The sequence below is a fragment of the Clarias gariepinus genome, chromosome 2 (genome assembly GCF_024256425.1).
Source record: "Clarias gariepinus isolate MV-2021 ecotype Netherlands chromosome 2, CGAR_prim_01v2, whole genome shotgun sequence".
Lineage (NCBI taxonomy): Eukaryota > Metazoa > Chordata > Actinopteri > Siluriformes > Clariidae > Clarias > Clarias gariepinus.
In genome coordinates, this window is record NC_071101.1 from 8,465,001 (window position 1) to 8,482,500 (window position 17,500).

General features: G+C 41.1%; 3 protein-coding genes across 6 annotated transcripts in view; 2 read left to right on the forward strand and 1 right to left on the reverse strand.

The window, feature by feature from the left end:
* trappc9 (trafficking protein particle complex subunit 9) overlaps positions 1-3,255 on the reverse strand; it is a 215,968-nt gene extending 212,713 nt beyond the window's left edge. For 2 of the 3 annotated variants that reach the window (XM_053481018.1, XM_053481001.1), the window contains exons 1-3: positions 3,191-3,255; positions 622-657; positions 1-536 (exon numbers count right to left, since the gene is read on the reverse strand). The exon at positions 1-536 is cut by the window's left edge and continues 71 nt beyond it. In XM_053481018.1, coding sequence (XP_053336993.1) covers positions 1-519 — 519 coding nt within the window. In that variant the 5' untranslated portion in view covers positions 520-536; positions 622-657; positions 3,191-3,255. The remainder of the gene's footprint in view (positions 537-621; positions 658-3,190) is intronic. The other variant, XM_053481010.1, reaches the window with a different exon arrangement.
* A 282-nt stretch (positions 3,256-3,537) lies between these two features.
* Positions 3,538-8,098, forward strand: rragcb (Ras-related GTP binding Cb). Its single transcript, XM_053486389.1, has 8 exons — positions 3,538-3,553; positions 3,818-4,087; positions 4,381-4,584; positions 4,703-4,902; positions 6,703-6,817; positions 6,920-7,062; positions 7,593-7,741; positions 7,907-8,098. The coding sequence occupies exons 1-8, from the start codon at positions 3,551-3,553 to the stop codon at positions 8,056-8,058; spliced, it is 1,236 nt and encodes a 411-aa protein (XP_053342364.1). The 5' UTR covers positions 3,538-3,550; the 3' UTR covers positions 8,059-8,098.
* Positions 8,099-12,253: 4,155 nt separating this feature from the next.
* Positions 12,254-17,500, forward strand: part of fhl3b (four and a half LIM domains 3b) — a 22,029-nt gene continuing 16,782 nt past the window's right edge. Inside the window, exons 1-2 of one of the 2 annotated variants that reach the window (XM_053510722.1) lie at positions 12,284-12,317; positions 14,116-14,172. The gene's annotated coding sequence lies outside the window, so the exon portion shown is untranslated. Of the gene's footprint in view, positions 12,318-14,115; positions 14,173-17,500 lie in introns of both variants that reach the window. The other variant, XM_053510723.1, reaches the window with a different exon arrangement.

Genomic DNA, 17,500 nt, shown 5'->3' on the forward strand with positions numbered 1-17,500 from the left:
GGATTTATCCGTAGCCCGATCCAGCCTTTTGGACTCGAGCACGATGAAGATGGACTGGATGAAGTCCTCAACGGTCTTCTCGAGCTCGGGGCAGTTATCGTATCCTGGGAAAAAGGCCACGTCTGGACGCTGCAGCTCGGCGGCGGCGTTTCCGCTCAGACCGAACGCGAGCAGGCGTGAGTCATACAGCGCAGGTCCGAGTCTCTCCTTCATGGCGCGGAACCTCTCGGACGTGAGCGCCCACTCGCTGCCCGCTGCCGGACACCAGGCCACGGCCACCAGCCCTACAGCCCGGCGGTGCGACTGAAACTCACCCCATTCCCCGTTCTCTGGGGCGTAGTGGTGCCGGTAGCGCACCGACAGCGAGCGCTGGTTGTCCCCCACACTCACCTGGGACACGCTCGCCACCCGCTTGTACACAGAGAAGAATTCATCCTCGGGAACGGCGCCCAGGGGCTGCACCAGCACCAGCACCGTCTGGTGGTCTTCAGCGCACTGCAGGTAGTCCGGCACGCTCATGATGCTGCGCCGAGAGTCTGAGAAGTAGCAGCAAGAACGAGAGTTAAACATGACACATGACATTAAGAGTTAATAGCACAACAAAACAAAAAAATATCTAACCTTGCTATGATGAAAGCTGCTTCCACTTCACTGCAGCTGTAAAACATTTTAACATTATGTTTTAATTACAAATCATGATGATACTTGTGATACGTAAGACAACGGTATCGTGAGGTAGAATATTATATCATCGTATTGCGCGGCCCGACCATTAGCGATCGTTTTAGCGCATATTCAATTAACAAACGGTACTTCACACTGTCTTCTCCCTACTTCTGTAATCTATTTTCTTTTCAATTCACTTTGTCTATTTGTTAACAAGCTCTCGTTTTCCCTCATTAAAAATGTTTTTACGGCTGAGCTGAGATCACAACGTCCTCGGATATCAGTCGTCTGTGTTTAATCCAAAGTTAAATCTTCAGTTCTTCGATAAGCATCTCACTGTAATGAACACTGCTGATTTTTTAACCTTTTTCCTGATAATGTTTCAATACTTCTGGTCCTTGAGATGAGAATCCCAGAAAACTGGGAGCATTGAGAAATTTTCCAGCTGATGGTTTTGACTTTTGAACTTTTTCTCGGTCGGTGATTGAGGATGTTTCTGTTCCATACTCCGCCGTTTACCGTCAGACTCGTAATGATGAATCCGTGTCTCGTCACCATTTACTTAGAGTATCGGTCTACATTTTGGAGCAAAGGAAACATATTTTTATGGTGTTATATTATCAAAAATTTCCTGTGTGAAAAACCCCCGAACTGCCTTTTTGTCCAAACTTTGTTTAAGTCGGGTTTTGAGACGTTGGAGGTATTTGAGGCGGTAAAATGTCGCAGTTTCTTTTTAATCCTGCAGGTGGCGCTCTTTAAACTATTCCCTCACTGGCATACCGTGTGATAGGAGGGAATACCGTGAAACGTCGGATTGTGAGTAACGCAGTTTGCAATTGTTCCGCAAGACAAGCAAAGATTTCTAAAAAAAAAAATTTGACTTGAAAAATGAAAAAGTCTTGGTTTACGAGTACCAAGAATCATGCATGTGCGTTTTGTTTTGACGTCTCCTACTTTCGCCTTCACAGAAACACAGACATACACACTCTTTCTCTCTGCTCTACACAGAAACACTGCTCTGTCGCGATTCTTTTCAAAGGTTAAGTGCAGGTTAATTTGTTTTATTTTTACTTTACAGCAGTGATTCGGTTGGGGTGGCGCTCAACCCAGTGTCATTAGAGAGATTTCTTGTTTATTTGTTTAATAAAACAGTGTTTCCGTTGTGTGCACACATGTGTGAGAAAAGAGTGGAGGAAGGGTAACTGCGTAAGACAAGAAGAGGGAAAGGGTAGCTAACTTTAAATTCACATACACACACACACACAGCGCCTGCACACACAAACAGAAACACTTATCTGTCGGGATATATTTTTCCTTTTTTTTTAAAGGTAAAGTGCAGGTTAATTTGTTTTATTTTTACTTCATATTTTGTGTTAATTATTTTTATGTATTAATTTTTGTTAGGCTGTGAAATTAATCATTTGAGTTTCCATTATTTCTTATGAGAGAATTCGATTTGGTTTACGAGTGTTTGGGAATATGAGCCCGCTTCCGGAACGAATTATGCTCGTAATCCAAGTTTCCAGCATAATTTTCTATGTTTAGAAATAATAATTATGGTGGATGATGTAACAGAATACATCCTGATCAGTAACAATATAGCTTTTGTGTTTAATTTAATTTTTATTTAAATGTTAAACTCTTGAATTTGAACTTAGTTTGTATTGTTTAAATGCTTTGCTTTGGTATTTAATTGAGAAATCTAATGTCATAAGAAATGGGATGCATTTAAGGTTCAAGGTCACAACGCTGTAATAAAATCAGGTAAATATGTAATATCGAATCGGGACATTTATGAAATTGTAATACTTATAGAATCGCAGTATTAATTGAATCAGTCTATAAATAGACAGACAGACAAACAGATAGATAGGGAGACAAACATATAAACAGATATACACGACAAACAGAAAGGCAGATAGAAAGACAGACACATAGATAGATAAATAGGTAGACATACAGATAGACAGAAACAAAGAGAGAAATCTGTAGACAGATAAACAGATAAATAAATCCATAAAATCTTCCATTGCAGTCTGATGAATGAATGAACTCTTATGCTTATAATCACAAACCACCACCTACACACACATGAAGTCTTAACACACCTCTTCACTCTCCTATTCTTAATAAACAACCTTAACTTTAACTTTTCACATTCTAACCCCAATAAATCACCAGCAATAAACACTACCTACATCTAACCTGTCAGAACCGCGAAGCCGTATTTCAATCCGCTCCACACAGCCTACCTAAGTGCACTTTAACCATTACAATACAACAGAGCGTGAGATTCCCTACACCCAACCTAGTGCACTCCTCCTCCGAGAGAACGCTATGTGGGATACGGCCCTCGTTCCTACCGGTGAGTAATCACAACAACCTGAATAAACACGACGGTGTAATAAATCATTGATAAGTTAATGCAAATTGTACCTAAACGAGACTGCGTAAACATTCGTCAAGTAAAATTACAATGATAATCTTTGCACTGTCGTGTAAATTAGAGGAATATTTGACTTACACCAGGAAGCGTCGCTTCCAAACAACAGTGTCGGGTTTTCTTCGGTGGTTTTTCTGACGGGAGCGCGTTACCATGGCGACAGCGCCATCTTGTGTTCCGTAGCGTAAATATAAATATACACATAATCCTTATTACAATGTAATATTTAAGGAGGTTTATTAAGTGTGACACGTGACACAAATTCCCCTTAATTACGTTTATAAACTCTATAAAAATAATTTAAGACTTCTGTACTGTGGTGCAAATGATGGACGCTAGATGGCGCAAACGTGCGGGACGCATTGAAGTCAAAGAAGAAGAAAAAGGGGAGCGAGGGGGGGAGTCACGTGATCCACGTGGACCAACTTCCGGTTTGTGTGTATGGTGAGTGTTGTGAGAGTGAGTGAGTGTGAGAGAGAGAGTGTGTATGAGAGTGTGTGACTAAAGGGTGTGTGAATAAGTGTGTGTGTTTGAGTGAGTGTGTGTGTGTGTGTGTGTGTGAGAGAGAGAGAGAGAGTGTGTGTGAGGGTGTGGGTGTGGCTGGGTGTGTGTGTGTGTGTGTGTGTGTGTGTGTGTGTGTGTGTGAAGGCACGTGTAAATAGAATTTTCTCTGTGTGTGTGTGTGTGTGTGTGTGTGTGTGTGTGAAGGTGAGATTAGGGATGTCAGTGCAGTACGGCGGTGAGAGCCCGGCCAGCTCTGGGTTGAGTCTTCATCACCCTCATCTTCCTCATCACCTTCTACATAATCACCTTCATCATCCTCACCCCCCTCCTCCCCCTCCTCCTCTTCCTCACCTCAGTGAAGCTTACTGTGTAGAGGAGGAAGAGGATGAGGGTGAGGAGGAAGACGGTGACACTGAGAAACCGCGGATCCTCCTGATGGGGCTCCGGCGCAGCGGCAAGTCCTCCATCCAGAAGGTCTCTACACACACACACACACACACTTTCCTTTCTTTTCCCGTATTTTTCTTTTTCTTTCCAGTTCTTCATCTTTCACTGTTCCTTCTTTCACTCGTAATTTTTCGTTTTGCCTTGCTAGGGTTTCTTTTTCTCCCCAGTTTCTCTTCGTCTTCCACTTCCTTGCCCCAGCTTTCACTCGCTATTCCTTTCTTTCGCCTGTTCGTCCTTTCTTTCAAGCTTGTTTTTCATCTCTCACTCAATTGTTCCTTTTTCTATTCCATTTGACTCGTATGTCCCTCTCGTTGTCTCAGGTGGTCTTCCACAAGATGTCCCCGAGCGAGACGCTGTTCCTGGAGAGCACCAACAAGATCTACAAAGACGACATCAGCAGCAGCTCCTTCGTTCACTTTCAGATCTGGGATTTCCCGGGGCAGGTGGACTTCCTCGACCCCGCCTTTGACTACCAGATGATTTTCAGAGGCACCGGGGCGCTCATCTTCGTCATCGACGCTCAGGTGCGCCCTTCTCCTCACTAGGTTCATATGATTAGACGCCACACCCACTTTACACCTTACACATTATTTGAAAAAATCTCTGTGAGACGCTGAACGCTGCTGTTTCCCCCCCCTGCAGGACGACTACATGGAGGCTCTGGGACGTCTGCACCTCACTGTGTCCCGCGCCTACAGGGTCAACCCGCGCATCAACTTCGAGGTGTTCGTGCACAAGGTGGACGGTCTTTCAGACGACCACAAGATTGAGACACAGAGAGACATCCACCAGAGGGCCAACGATGACCTGGTGGACGCCGGCCTCGACAAACTGCACCTCAGGTGAACCGCGAGTCAGGAGTTAGCTTTTCTACACGAAATGATCCTGGAGGGGAACAGAAGTGTTCTGGGGAGAACGAAAACCGTTTCAGGGAGAAAAATTGGTTCCAGGAAGGAAACTAAATGGTTCAGGGGAACAAAATGGAAACAGAAGGATTTTCAGGGAAACAGAAAATATTCTAGGGAAACGGAAAGGACTCTTGGGGGGAACGGAAATCACTCTGGGGGGAACAAAAAAAGTCCTTGGGGAACAAGATGGTTCTGGGGAAACGTAAAGAACACTTGGGGAACAGAAGGATTCTTGAAGGAACAAGATGGTTCTGGGGGAACGGAAAGGATTCTTGGGGGAACATAAAAGATTCTTGGGGAAACAGAAAGGACTCTAGGGTGAACGAAAGGACTTTTGGGGGGCGGGGGAAAGGACTCTTGGGGAAACGAAAGGACTCTTGGGGGAACTGAAAGGACTCTTGAGGGGGGGGACTCTTGGGGGCGAAAAGGGCTCTTGGGGGCGGGGGGAAGGATTCTGGGGAACAGAAATCACTCTGGGGGGGACAAAAGGAGTCCTTGGGGAACAAGATGGTTCTGGGGGAACTGAAAGGACCCTGGGGGGAACGGAAGGATTCTTGGGGGATTCTTCGGGAAACAAGATAGTTCTTGGGGGAACCGAAAGGAGAACGAAAGGATTCTTGGGGGAACGGAAAATATTTTGAGGGGAAAAAAAGACTCTTGGGGGAACGGAAAGGACTCTTGGGGGAACGTAAAGGGCTCTTGGGGGGCGGAAAAGGCTCTTGGGGGCGGGGGGAAGGATTCTTGGGGGAACAAGATAGTTCTTGGGGAAACGGAAAGGACTCTATGGAGAACGAAAGGATTCTTGAGGAAACGGAAAAGAATCTAGGGGAAAAAAGGACTCCGGGGGGAACGGAGAGCACTCTTGGGCGGGGGCGGGAAGGAAAGGACCTTTCGGGGGGGCACAAAGGGCTCTTGGGGGGGGGGGGACAGAAAGGCCTCTTTTGTAGGGGGGGAGACAGGAAGGACTCTTGGGGGCGGGGGGGGGGGGGGGGGGGGGATTCTTGGGGGAAACGAAAGGATTCTTGGGGGAACAGAAAAGATTCTTGGGGGAACAGAAAAGATTCATGGAAAACGTAAAAAACTCTAGGGGGAACGTAAAGAACTCTAGGGGGAACGTAAAGGACTCTAGAGGGAACAAAAGGATTCTTGGGGGAACAAGATGGTTCCGAGCTACAAAAGGATTTTTCTTGGGAACAAAATTATTCTGGAACATGCCAGGTTTTTACATTTTGGTTTTGGTTTTCTTTAGTGCTCTCTCTATTCGTTAGTTTGCAAGATATATTTTTTTTCCTTTTATCTTTTAAGTTCTTCTTTCATTTGTTCATTTTGTCCTTGCTATGTCAACGTCTGTGTTCTCTCATCAGGTTTTTCCTTCCGTCGTTAGGGTGTTTATTTCCTGCCCAGGTATAACACTAGCTCATGGGACAGTTAACACCAGCATACTGACAGGAAGCTAAATCACTCACATCTACACCTGTACGCTCATTATTATCACTCCTGGTAAAACACTTAGCATTTTATCTAATCGTTTTCTTTAATAATAACAATTTATTATTATAACTCAGGCTAATAAAATAGTGTAACAGACACAGTTATTATCACCGTAACACTTATTATTAGCATGCTAGGCTCGCTGTTCACTTTATTGTAATAAAAGTCATTTTTTTATTTTAGCTATTTCTTCACTGGTAAAATGATCATGTATATATTTATTTCTGTGTGTGTGTGTTGCAGCTTTTACTTGACCAGCATCTACGACCACTCAATATTCGAGGCGTTCAGTAAAGTGGTGCAGAAGCTCATCCCTCAGCTGCCCACGCTGGAGAACCTCCTCAACATCTTCATATCGGTGTGTGTGTGGCTTGTTACTTCCATTAGATATGCAATTTTGAATAGTTTTGTCACCTCTCTGTGTGTGTGTGTGTGTGTGTGTGTGTGTGTGTGTGAGCAGAACTCAGGAGTTGAGAAAGCGTTCCTGTTCGACGTGCTCAGTAAGATCTACGTGGCCACAGACAGTTCTCCCGTGGACATGCAGTCGTACGAGCTGTGCTGTGACATGATCGACGTCGTCATCGACGTCTCCTGCATCTACGGGTGAGACGCGCTCCTGTCTCGTCTGTGTGGACACTAAGTCACACGATCACACGTAACTCATCAAATCACTCATTTCAACCAAAATATGTGTCTGTCTGGACCTTTTGGTGTCTCTCCTCGTGTCTCTCTCTCTCTCTCTCTCTCTCTTATTTCTTATGTCTGTCTGTCCCCTTATTTCTGTCTCTTTCTCATATTCTTTTCTTGTTTTTGTCTCTTATTCTTTCTGTCTCTCTCCTTATGTCTCTCTAAATTTAATGTATGGCTTTTTTTTTGTGTCTGCCCGTCTCATTGTGTCTCTGTCTGACTGTACTGTTGTCTCTAATCATGTCTTTTTCTGTCTCTCTCTCTCTGTCTCTCTGTGCATATTTGAATATTGCATTTCAGCAGGCTTTATTACCCTGACCGTGTGTGTGTGTGTGTGTGTAATCAAAACATTACAAATGAATATGATTTTTTAAATTATTATTAATAGATATTTTTTCTAATTCTATGTCTGGTGTGTGTGTGTGTGTGTGTGTGTGTGTTCTCAGGTTAAAGGAGGACAGCAGCGGCTCTGCGTATGACGAAGGCTCTCTGGCCATCATTAAGCTGAACAACACCACGGTGCTCTACCTGAAGGAGGTGACCAGGTTCCTGGCGCTGGTGTGTATCCTGAGGGAGGAGAGCTTTGACAAGAAAGGTAACACACACACACACACACACACACACACACACACACACACACACACACACACAGGCACTCAGAAGACATCTAATCATTATGAAGTTACATAGCCCTGTGCGTATGTGTGTGTGTGTGTGTGTGTGTGTGTGTGTGTGTGTGTGTGTGTGTTCCCCCCCTCAGGTCTGATCGACTATAACTTCCACTGTCTGAGGAAGGCAATACACGAGGTGTTCGAGCTGACGGCTGTCCGGAGGAACAGCGTGGACGACTCACCCACCAGCGCCGACTTTACGGCTCCGCTGCTCAACGGCGCCCCCAGAGGCCCGGTGTGACATCACAGGGGGCGGAGTCTTCATTTAAAACTGAGGAGGAGACCTGGAACAAAACAAGGGAACTCTGTACTTAAAACGTTACAGCTCGATCCTGGGATCACTCCTGAGGTCCGAGTGTGTGTGTAGAAGGAGTAAAAACACTACCTTTAAAAGATGTCGCTCGAAATTGTTTGTAATTAGTGTTGATTAAACGTACATCTACAATAACGATTTGATCGAAAACGTTAGTTCTTAGTTTTAGAAAATGATGGAAATGTAATTATTTTTTTATGTAACCTTACAACCGATCACTTTTTCACTCATCAATTAATTAATTAATCAACTAATTATTTCTTGTAAAACAATGATAAAACACTACAGATAATTATGACATGCAGCCATGTTCAGGTCAGTGTTCTCATGTTTACGTAGATGTCCGAGCTGCGAGGCTAACGTAGCCGTGCGTCACTAAACGCTCCAGTTTAGGTTAAACAAGTGATAAACAAAAAATATATATATACGTGTAAACATGTTTCCTGAACCGACTTCACACTACCAGTCATCCAGCTCAGTGCAAAATGTAGCACGTTTATACGCCGCAAAAAAAGGGGTACGGCTTAGTCCCGGTTTGACTTGAACACCTTTTGTATATGTTTCACTAAGTGTTCCGTTTTTTTTTTGTTTTTTTGTAAGAGTGGTATGGTTTACCTGTGTGTGTGTGTGTGTGTGTGTGTGTGTGTGTGGCTTTCTAAAATGGCGAATGCATCAGTCCTGCACTCATCTACTATGCACATGAACACTGGATCAGATTTGACACTAAGACGAGGTTTATAGTTGTTCATCTCCGCAGAAATCGATCGTTTCTATGGCAACACAGACAACATCAAAGGCACGTATGTTCCCAGTTGTGATGCGTGCTCAAGCTAAACTCCGGACCACAGTATGTGTGTGATTTGTATTTTTTTAAGTCTCAAGGCAATGTTCAGTTCTGATTGTTGTGTTGCTAAGATCGGATTTGCGCGTCATGATGCTTCACATTCTTCATTACAACCGACTTTTATCCGACTCTAATCTGGACCAGTTAGACCTCGGAAATTTCCTCAGATTATCTGGGGTAAAACACGTTATATTTGTGATAAAAAAAATAATGCTTGGAGTTTGGTCTGGAGGAGAACGAGCCGTTAGTCAGCTGTATTTGTTAAAGAAAGCCTGGCGTCTTGCTCTAGCTGGTTTATCAGCCGTCGCTAGCACTGCTAGGGAATTCCCGCGCATGTCGAGAGACAGGAAAAGTCTCAGGAATTCCGATCTGCCCTTTCTCATTGAAGTCACGTGACCAATTATCAGATCTTTCATCCAGTCTAGGAACGCGCGCGAAAGTGACTTAAATCCAATCTAAATAAAAAAAATTTTAAAAAAAGATCAGATTTGTGTGTTCAGACCGTCACATGTCACAATCACAGGTTTAAATCGACACGCTCGTTCTAATTACTCTACAGTTTTCATCGTAACATGTTCATCCTACTGAAGACTCAATGAAAGGAGTCTCCAGTGTCGGCTCTTTTTTTTTTTTTTGTGATGCGTCACGTCTGCTGTTGTTTTCAGGACAAGAAACGTCGGAAAACGTCTCTTTCTGTCTTACTATCTTGAGCTCTGTTTAGTGCTGCTGTATTCGCTGTATGTTCTAACAACATTAAATGTAACTACAGTATAAGAAAATGAATCGAATTTACAGTATGACGTAAAAAGGATGAAACGCACAGGCGTTGATTTTTTTTTTGTAATGTGATGTGTTTTAATTCCTTACTTTAAAAAATGCTGGTTTGGAGGAGGGGGGGTGGGGGTTCATGGTCCAAAAATGTCTTATTTTTTTAAATGCTGAACTTTGTACAAGTTTGTATTTAAAAGTGCAAATTCTGTGCGTGCATGTGTGTGTGGGCGGGGGGGGGGGGGGGGCAAGAGGATTTTTTTTTTTTATAATCCAATGCAGAATATTATATTCATATCCTGATATCATGATTGAAATGAATGTTTTCTTACATTAAAAAGAAACAAAAATCCAAATGTCTTTTATATTTCTTGGAAAGCTGTCTGTACTTTATGAATAAATGTTATATTTTGTTGAAAAAGATTCTTTTCAGGTAATATTTTAGTGTAATATTAAATTTTGTTTCAGTTTAGTATTTAATTTCATTCACTATAATGAATGCAAAAAGGTTACAACATTACAACAGACAAGCGTCGAGACGTGCATATACAGTATGTCAATACATGAACAAAAGTATGAGTCGCACCGAAGAGTGACCAGTTGTGGTGACATGGTGCCATGGGTTAAAATATTTTTATTGGTGGTGCTTGTAAAGCAAAGCATCACTTGTATTATCTTGCAGGGGAGTTTTTTTTCCGTACAAATTTTAAAACAGGAAGTGCTCACAGTTGCATTCCCTGATGTGGTAACTTCTATAGGAACTTTGAAAAAATAACTTAAAACTGGATCACATTGTCATGGAGACATGGAGGTTGGGCTCATTTAACTCAATTCTCTCAGGATCATTGTGAAGGTGCCAAGCCACGCCCTAGCAACCACTTTAGAGCACCTTAGCGACTGATCTCGTTAACTGTCATTATAAAAGGCCCCGAGTTTTGCCACAACAAACACAACTCACATCTTCTTTTAGGAAATGTACCTCTCTAGTTGTGTTTTAGAACAGTCCAGGAGTGACAACATCTCAGCCATGAAGTACTAGACCATGCACTCTGGCCTGCATTTATTATAGTTCCAGTAAAGGGTGATGTTTATTCTGATGCCACAGCATGTGAGCACTTTTTAGACACATATTCCTGTTTCATAAACACATGGTTTCATTATTTCGGTGTGAAGGAACTCCTGCACAAAGCCTTGAAGACCTTTAGGATGAACCTGGAACATGGATTACGAGCCTTCTTATCCAACATCAGTTCTTCACCTCATTAATGCTCATAGTTATAATAATAAATTACTATAATGTAAAAAATGACATGATATTTAGAATTCCTGATGTAATGCTGTCTAGGTGCCTCTAGGTGTCAGGCATAGTGTACATCATTAAGTGCACTTCTTATATGGATGAATGTTTAACACTTTTCCTGATCAGTTCCTGATTTCTGCTATTAGAGAAAATAAATCCTAATTATTTAAGTTAGAACGAAAGATTAGGATAATGAACTTTATAATACATTTACTACTCTAAAAACTCTCATTGTGATATTTATTTTGTTTTCATTTACTACAAACTGGGATGTACTGTACCAGTCAATAATTATGGTAGTTTTAAAATACTTAGGATCAGATTTATGATTTCGAAAAAGAGCTGTTCTCGTGAACGACACTGAACACTGGTGTAAGGTCAGATGTCATGCCAAATAATACCACACATTACACTGGCAGTGTGTTCTCTCGTGTCATAACACTCATGAAAAATTTATTTGTAATGTTTGGAATCATAAGTTATTATTATTATTATAGTAGCCTAGGTTATTATAGTTTATATATATATATATATATATATATATATATATATATATATATATATATATATATATATAATTTCTTTATAAAGATAACATTCAAACTAAAATTTAAATGTCTGCTTGGATTACATAATAATAATAATAATAATAATAATAATAATAATGGCAATATAAATGTGTACAGTGTGCCATGGGTAATATAGCTAGCCTTATCATTTTAAAATGTACTATAAACTAAATTTACTATAAAAATAGCATAGATATGTTAGGATACCAGTGTATTATTATTATTATTATTATTATTATTATTATTAATATTTACAGTGTGCTTAAGTAATATTGGATATCATTTCCTGTAAAATAATAACTATAAAGTTATTTATGTCATACTTTTACACCTATATTTTTCTTTTCATAAAGTGTGTATATATATTTTTTTTTTTGGAGGGGGGGTTATGCTATATGTAACATATAATATTTAATTTATATATAGTAATATAAAAATATAAAAAAAAATTAAAATGTGTTATAAATAAATTTGCTTTTTATCATCACTTTGTTCATTAAGACACAGTGTTTATTAAAGATTAAAGTTTCCTAGACCTGTGTAGATATGTCCTGGCCATATTTGGTAATTCCGGTGGGGGCGGGGCTGTACGGCAGCGTCACCGCCCACTGTTTCCGTGGTAACTCGGACCTCTTTTCAGCGCGCGGAGTTTCATAGCGCTCAGTGCAGAGAGAGAGCGAGAGAGAGATCAGGATCAAAGGAAAAGGTAAGAGTTTGTCTGATACAATGTAACATATATATATTTATTTTAACGGAAAGGAGGAAACTCTTTCCTTTTGTCAATTACCCATATATCCTACAATCAGCTGTTTATTGTATTATGATTATGTGTACAAACATGTGCATGCTTTTATTAAAAAGTGAAAATAATTTGAAAAGGAATATTAAATTATATATAATTGTCATGTAGAAAAGCTTTAAAAACTTATAGATGGATACTTTTAAAAAACCTATCATGTAAATCAATGTCATCTTTATTATATCATATATAATTTCCGTCATCTTTATTAATTAAGGTTTGTTATTCGTCTAACCCCATGCTTCCCTACTTGACCTTTTGATAGAAAACTTCTTTTTGGTTGCACATGCTTTATTAAAGACTTATAAACTGCAGGGAAAAGATTTTTACTGAGCTCGTATTTCATGACACTTTTACCTGTTAAATGCATCTCTCAGCCTTGTTTCCCCTCTGTTTCCCTTCCTTTTCCTTGCTGAGCACCGATATTGTTTTTATTATTATTTTGTATGTCCAGCTAGAGTTACTTTACACATGAAAATGTGAGCGTGACATGGCCTATTTTGTTATTCAGATCGAAACCAAAGCCCAATCATTTAAAGGTTATTTACATCTCCAGATCTTTCACATCATGTTTAATGTGTTAATTCAAATCACCTCAGTGACTTGCTGGAAGTGAATAGTATTGACACTAATGTATCTGACACCCGTGTTATGTGATCACATCCCGATCCCATGTGCAGTCACACAATAAGCAGGAAAAACGCCAGTTATTTCTGTCCATGGAATTTTCCGCGGCTTCCTCTTTTCTCTCCACTTTCTCACATTCGCATTGTCTTCCAGCTGCAGTTGCATTTCTACTTTGAGCTATGAATGTATAAAAAGGATACATGAAAGATACAGAATAAATTATAATTGGATAAATATCAAGTCAAAGTCTTATGGAAATAGTTCATTGATAGACAGGAGATGTTTTGTTGTTTTGTGAACCTTTAAAAACCTTTAAGTGACTTTTATGTTTGAAAATGTAATAAAAAAAATAAAATGTACAAAAGTTCCTTTTATATGAAGAAAATTTGATGAAGTGCCCTAGTGGCTGCCCTTTAAATGTAAAAAAAATAAGCAGTGCCCTCATCTATACTACTATGCGGAAAAAAATGTGACAAAATGCGTCATAGGGTGCCTATCTAGTGAAGAATATGTATTGTAGGGCTCTTCGGGCTTTTATACTTTACCAAATCAGATGAAGTGCCCTCTAGGATGTTGTTCTGCTTGAGCAATGCATATGAGCTATGTGCAAAAAAAAAAAAGATGGAGTGCACATTCAGGTGGATATCCTGTGAAGTATATGTGATGTAATGTAAAAATGTAAGTCGCTCTGGATAAGAGCGTCTGCCAAATGCCCAAATGTAAATGTAAATGTAAATGTAATGCTCTAAAGGCATTACATCACATATACTTCATATATATACAGTATATATATTCGAGCTTTGTGACATGGTGCATTATCCTGCTGAAAGTAGCCATCAGAGGAAGAGTACATGGTGGTCGTAAAGGGACGGACATGGTCAGAAACAATGCTCAGGTAGCCTGTGGCATTTAAACGATGCTCAATTGGCACTAAGGGGCCTAAAGTGTGCCAAGAAAACATCCCCCACACCATTACACCACCATCACCAGCCTGCACAGGGGTAACAAGGCATGATGGATCCATGTTCTCATTCTGTTTACGCCAAATTCTGACTCTACCATTTGAATGTCTCAACAGAAATCGAGACTCATCAGACCAGGCAACATTTTTCCAGTCTTCACCTGTCCAATTTTGGTGAGCTTGTGCAAATCATAGCCTCTTTTTCCTATTTGTAGTGGAAATGAGTGGTACCCAGTGGGGTCTTTTGCTGTTGTAGCCCATCTGCCTCAAGGTTGTGCATGTTGTGGCTTCACAAATGCTTTGCTGCATACCTCGGTTGTAACGAGTGGTTATTTCAGTCAAAGTTGCTCTTCTATCAGCTTGAATCAGTCGGCCCATTCTCCTCTGACCTCTAGCATCAACAAGGCATTTTAGCCCACAGGACTGCCGCATACTGGATGTTTTTCCCTGACCGGCCCGTCTGGCACCAACAACCATGCCACGCTCAAAATTGCTTAAATCACCTTTCTTTTCCATTCTGACATTCAGTTTGATGTTCAGGAGATTGTCTTGACCTTTAGGTGAGTGTATATATATATATATATATATATATATATATATATATATATATATATATATATATATATATACACACACAAGGAAACATGAAGTATTTCCCTACAGGCTTCACAATTTTAGTAAATTAGAAAGTGCCTTCTAGGATGGTGTTTAGTATGAGAAAATGGGTGTCTATTAAAAAGACAATGAAATAAGATGAAGTGCCCTCATGGGTGCCATTATGTGCAAGGAAACATGATGAAGTGCCTGCTAGGGTGAGCATCTAGTGTAGTGCCATCTAGGTTACCTTGTGTGCAGAGGAAACATAATATAGTGTTCTATAAACACCCCCATTTTACTTGTACATGATAAACTGCCCTCTAGGATCATGTGAGGTGTGAGAAAATGTGATGAAGTGCCCTACTGGCTTCCTATTAAATAGACAATTAAATTTGATGAAGTGCCCTTATAGCTGCCACTTTGTGTGAGGAAATATAATGAAGGGCCTGCTAGGGTGTAAATCTAGTGTAGCATAAGTAAAAGTCACATTGTGTGCAAGGAAGCATGGAGTAATGGAGTAATGCCCTATAAACTCTATGATGTGCCATGTGGTGTGCCATCTAGCGTTCCTTTCCTGTTTGAGAATACCTTATGTAGTGCTCTTTAGGCTTGACTATAAGCAAGTAAACACCCCCAAAGATTACTCTACTTAAACATCATAAAAAGAGAATGTCTAAGATGAGACAAAATGTGATGAACTTCCATCTTGTGCTCCTTTCCAGTGAAGAACACCTTATGTAATGCACTACTATGTACAAGTACACACCCTCTAGGGGTCCTTTCTACTGGCGCATATATGATGCAGTGCCAGCTAGGCTCCTCTACTTTACATAAACATGATAAAGTGCCCTACAGGATGCTGCTGCAAGAAAATGTGAGGATCTGCCATATGAGGTTCCTTTCCAGTGGCACATATACTGTAGGATGCAGTGCCCTCTAGGCTTCCTAACTTTACTTAAAGACAATAAGGTGCCCTATAGGATGCTTCTATGTGCGAGAAAATGTGAGGAAGTGCCATCTAGGGTTCCTGTCCAGTGGAGAAGACCTTATACACTTATATAGTGCCCTACAGGCGTCCATGCGTGCAAGGAAACACGATCTAGGGTGCCCTTCCAGCACCATATAACCCAGGCTTTGGCACTTTCAAGAAAACATGGTGGTGTGTCCTTTTGGAGTGCCTTAAAAATGTAAAATGTAAAAAAATGTGATGTAGTGCCTTATAGGCTTCTATAGGCTTTTACAAATTATTGAGTATTTTATTTTTGACCAGGAACTTACTCGTCTTATAAATTTAAACTACAGGGAAAAGGTGAGCTCTTTAAAAGCTGGCAGAAACATTGTTATCAAAATGGTCATTGTTTCAGCTTTGTGAACGTAGACAATTTATCTGATCAGTTCACATCACTGTTTAAGATTTATTGTTTCCCTGAAGAGAACTCACGGTTTTAAACATAACACAAGATCAGTCTGGATTAACCATGGATTAACTTTATTACCTCTATTAAACCAACAAGTCCACTGAAATATTTGGTGCAATTTAAACATCCTTTTTTTCCCTTTTCTTTCCACTCCATTTTTGTACTCTCGTACGTGATGTGTTTAAGGATCTTCCTGGAAACCGTGTCGACACTGAGGCACGTACGTTAAGGGCTACAGTTACGTGGGTAACCAGCATTCCACCATTTCATGCACTCCCAGTTAAACCCAACCTCAGAGATGAATACGGTACAGGCAGGACTGTCTTCGTCTTCACCGCAACATACCAGGAAGCCTCAGCTACTACGCACTAATTGCTAACCACAGGCTGCCTTCACAGGACGCAACACAATACAGCAGCTTCACCACATGTGCGGTGCGCATAACACAATCGTGTTATATAACACCAGAGTGCAAAGGAAGTTAAACTAGTCTCACAGGGTATGATAAACACGCAAGACCGAACAAACACAAACATCTCCACACTAAATATACAGCCAGATGCAGTGTGAGTGTGTAAAGCTAAGCAGGCTGTCTTTAGTTTACATGAAGAATCACTGATTGTGAAGATAATACCCCTGATTAGGTGAACTAAGCCCATGAAGCCCCTGCTTGCACAGAGTTGTTCCTTCTTTTTGGGCGGTCGAAGCCTTTTGGGCAGATGAGACCTGTGTTTAGGCAGATAAAGCCTCAGCTTAGGCACATAATAAACCCAAAGACGGCTTCCCTGCGATCCCTGGAACCCTCCTTTGGGCAGATACAGTTCCTGCGTGGGCAGATAAAGCATGTGGTGTTTTTTGTAGAAGGTGCCACCTGGTTGGAAAGATGGAACACCATCTGATGGTCTGATGATTAGGCAAGTAAAGCCCCTAGACTCTTTACATGGGCAGATTTATCTCCTAGAGTCTGTGTATTAATGGATAAAGATATGGTGGGGGCAGATGAAGCTCCTGCTTGGGCAGATGAAGCACTTGCTTTAGCAGATAAGCCTCCAGCTAGGACACATGAAGTATCTGCTCGGGTAAAGGAAAAGTCTGCTTGGGTAGTTGAAGCTCTTGCTTGAGAAGATGAAGTGCTTGCTTCGGCAGATAACCCTCCTGCTTGGACACATAAAGTATCTGCTTGGGTAGATGAAATCCCTACTTGGATAGGTGAAGCTCCTGCTTGGGTGGGAGAGGTCTTGCTTGGGCAAATGAAATACCTCCTTGGGTGGGTGAAGCTCCAGAAGATGAAAAACCTTGCAAAGGAAGATGGAACACTTGCTTGGGCAGGTAGTATCCCTTTTTGAAGCTCCTGCTTGGACAGATGAAACCCTTGCTTGGGGAGATGAAACCCTTGCTTGGGGAGATTAAACCCTTTCTTGGGCAGATGAAGCTCCTGCTTGAATAGGTCAAGCTTCTATTCGGGCAGAAGAAATCCCTTCTTGGGT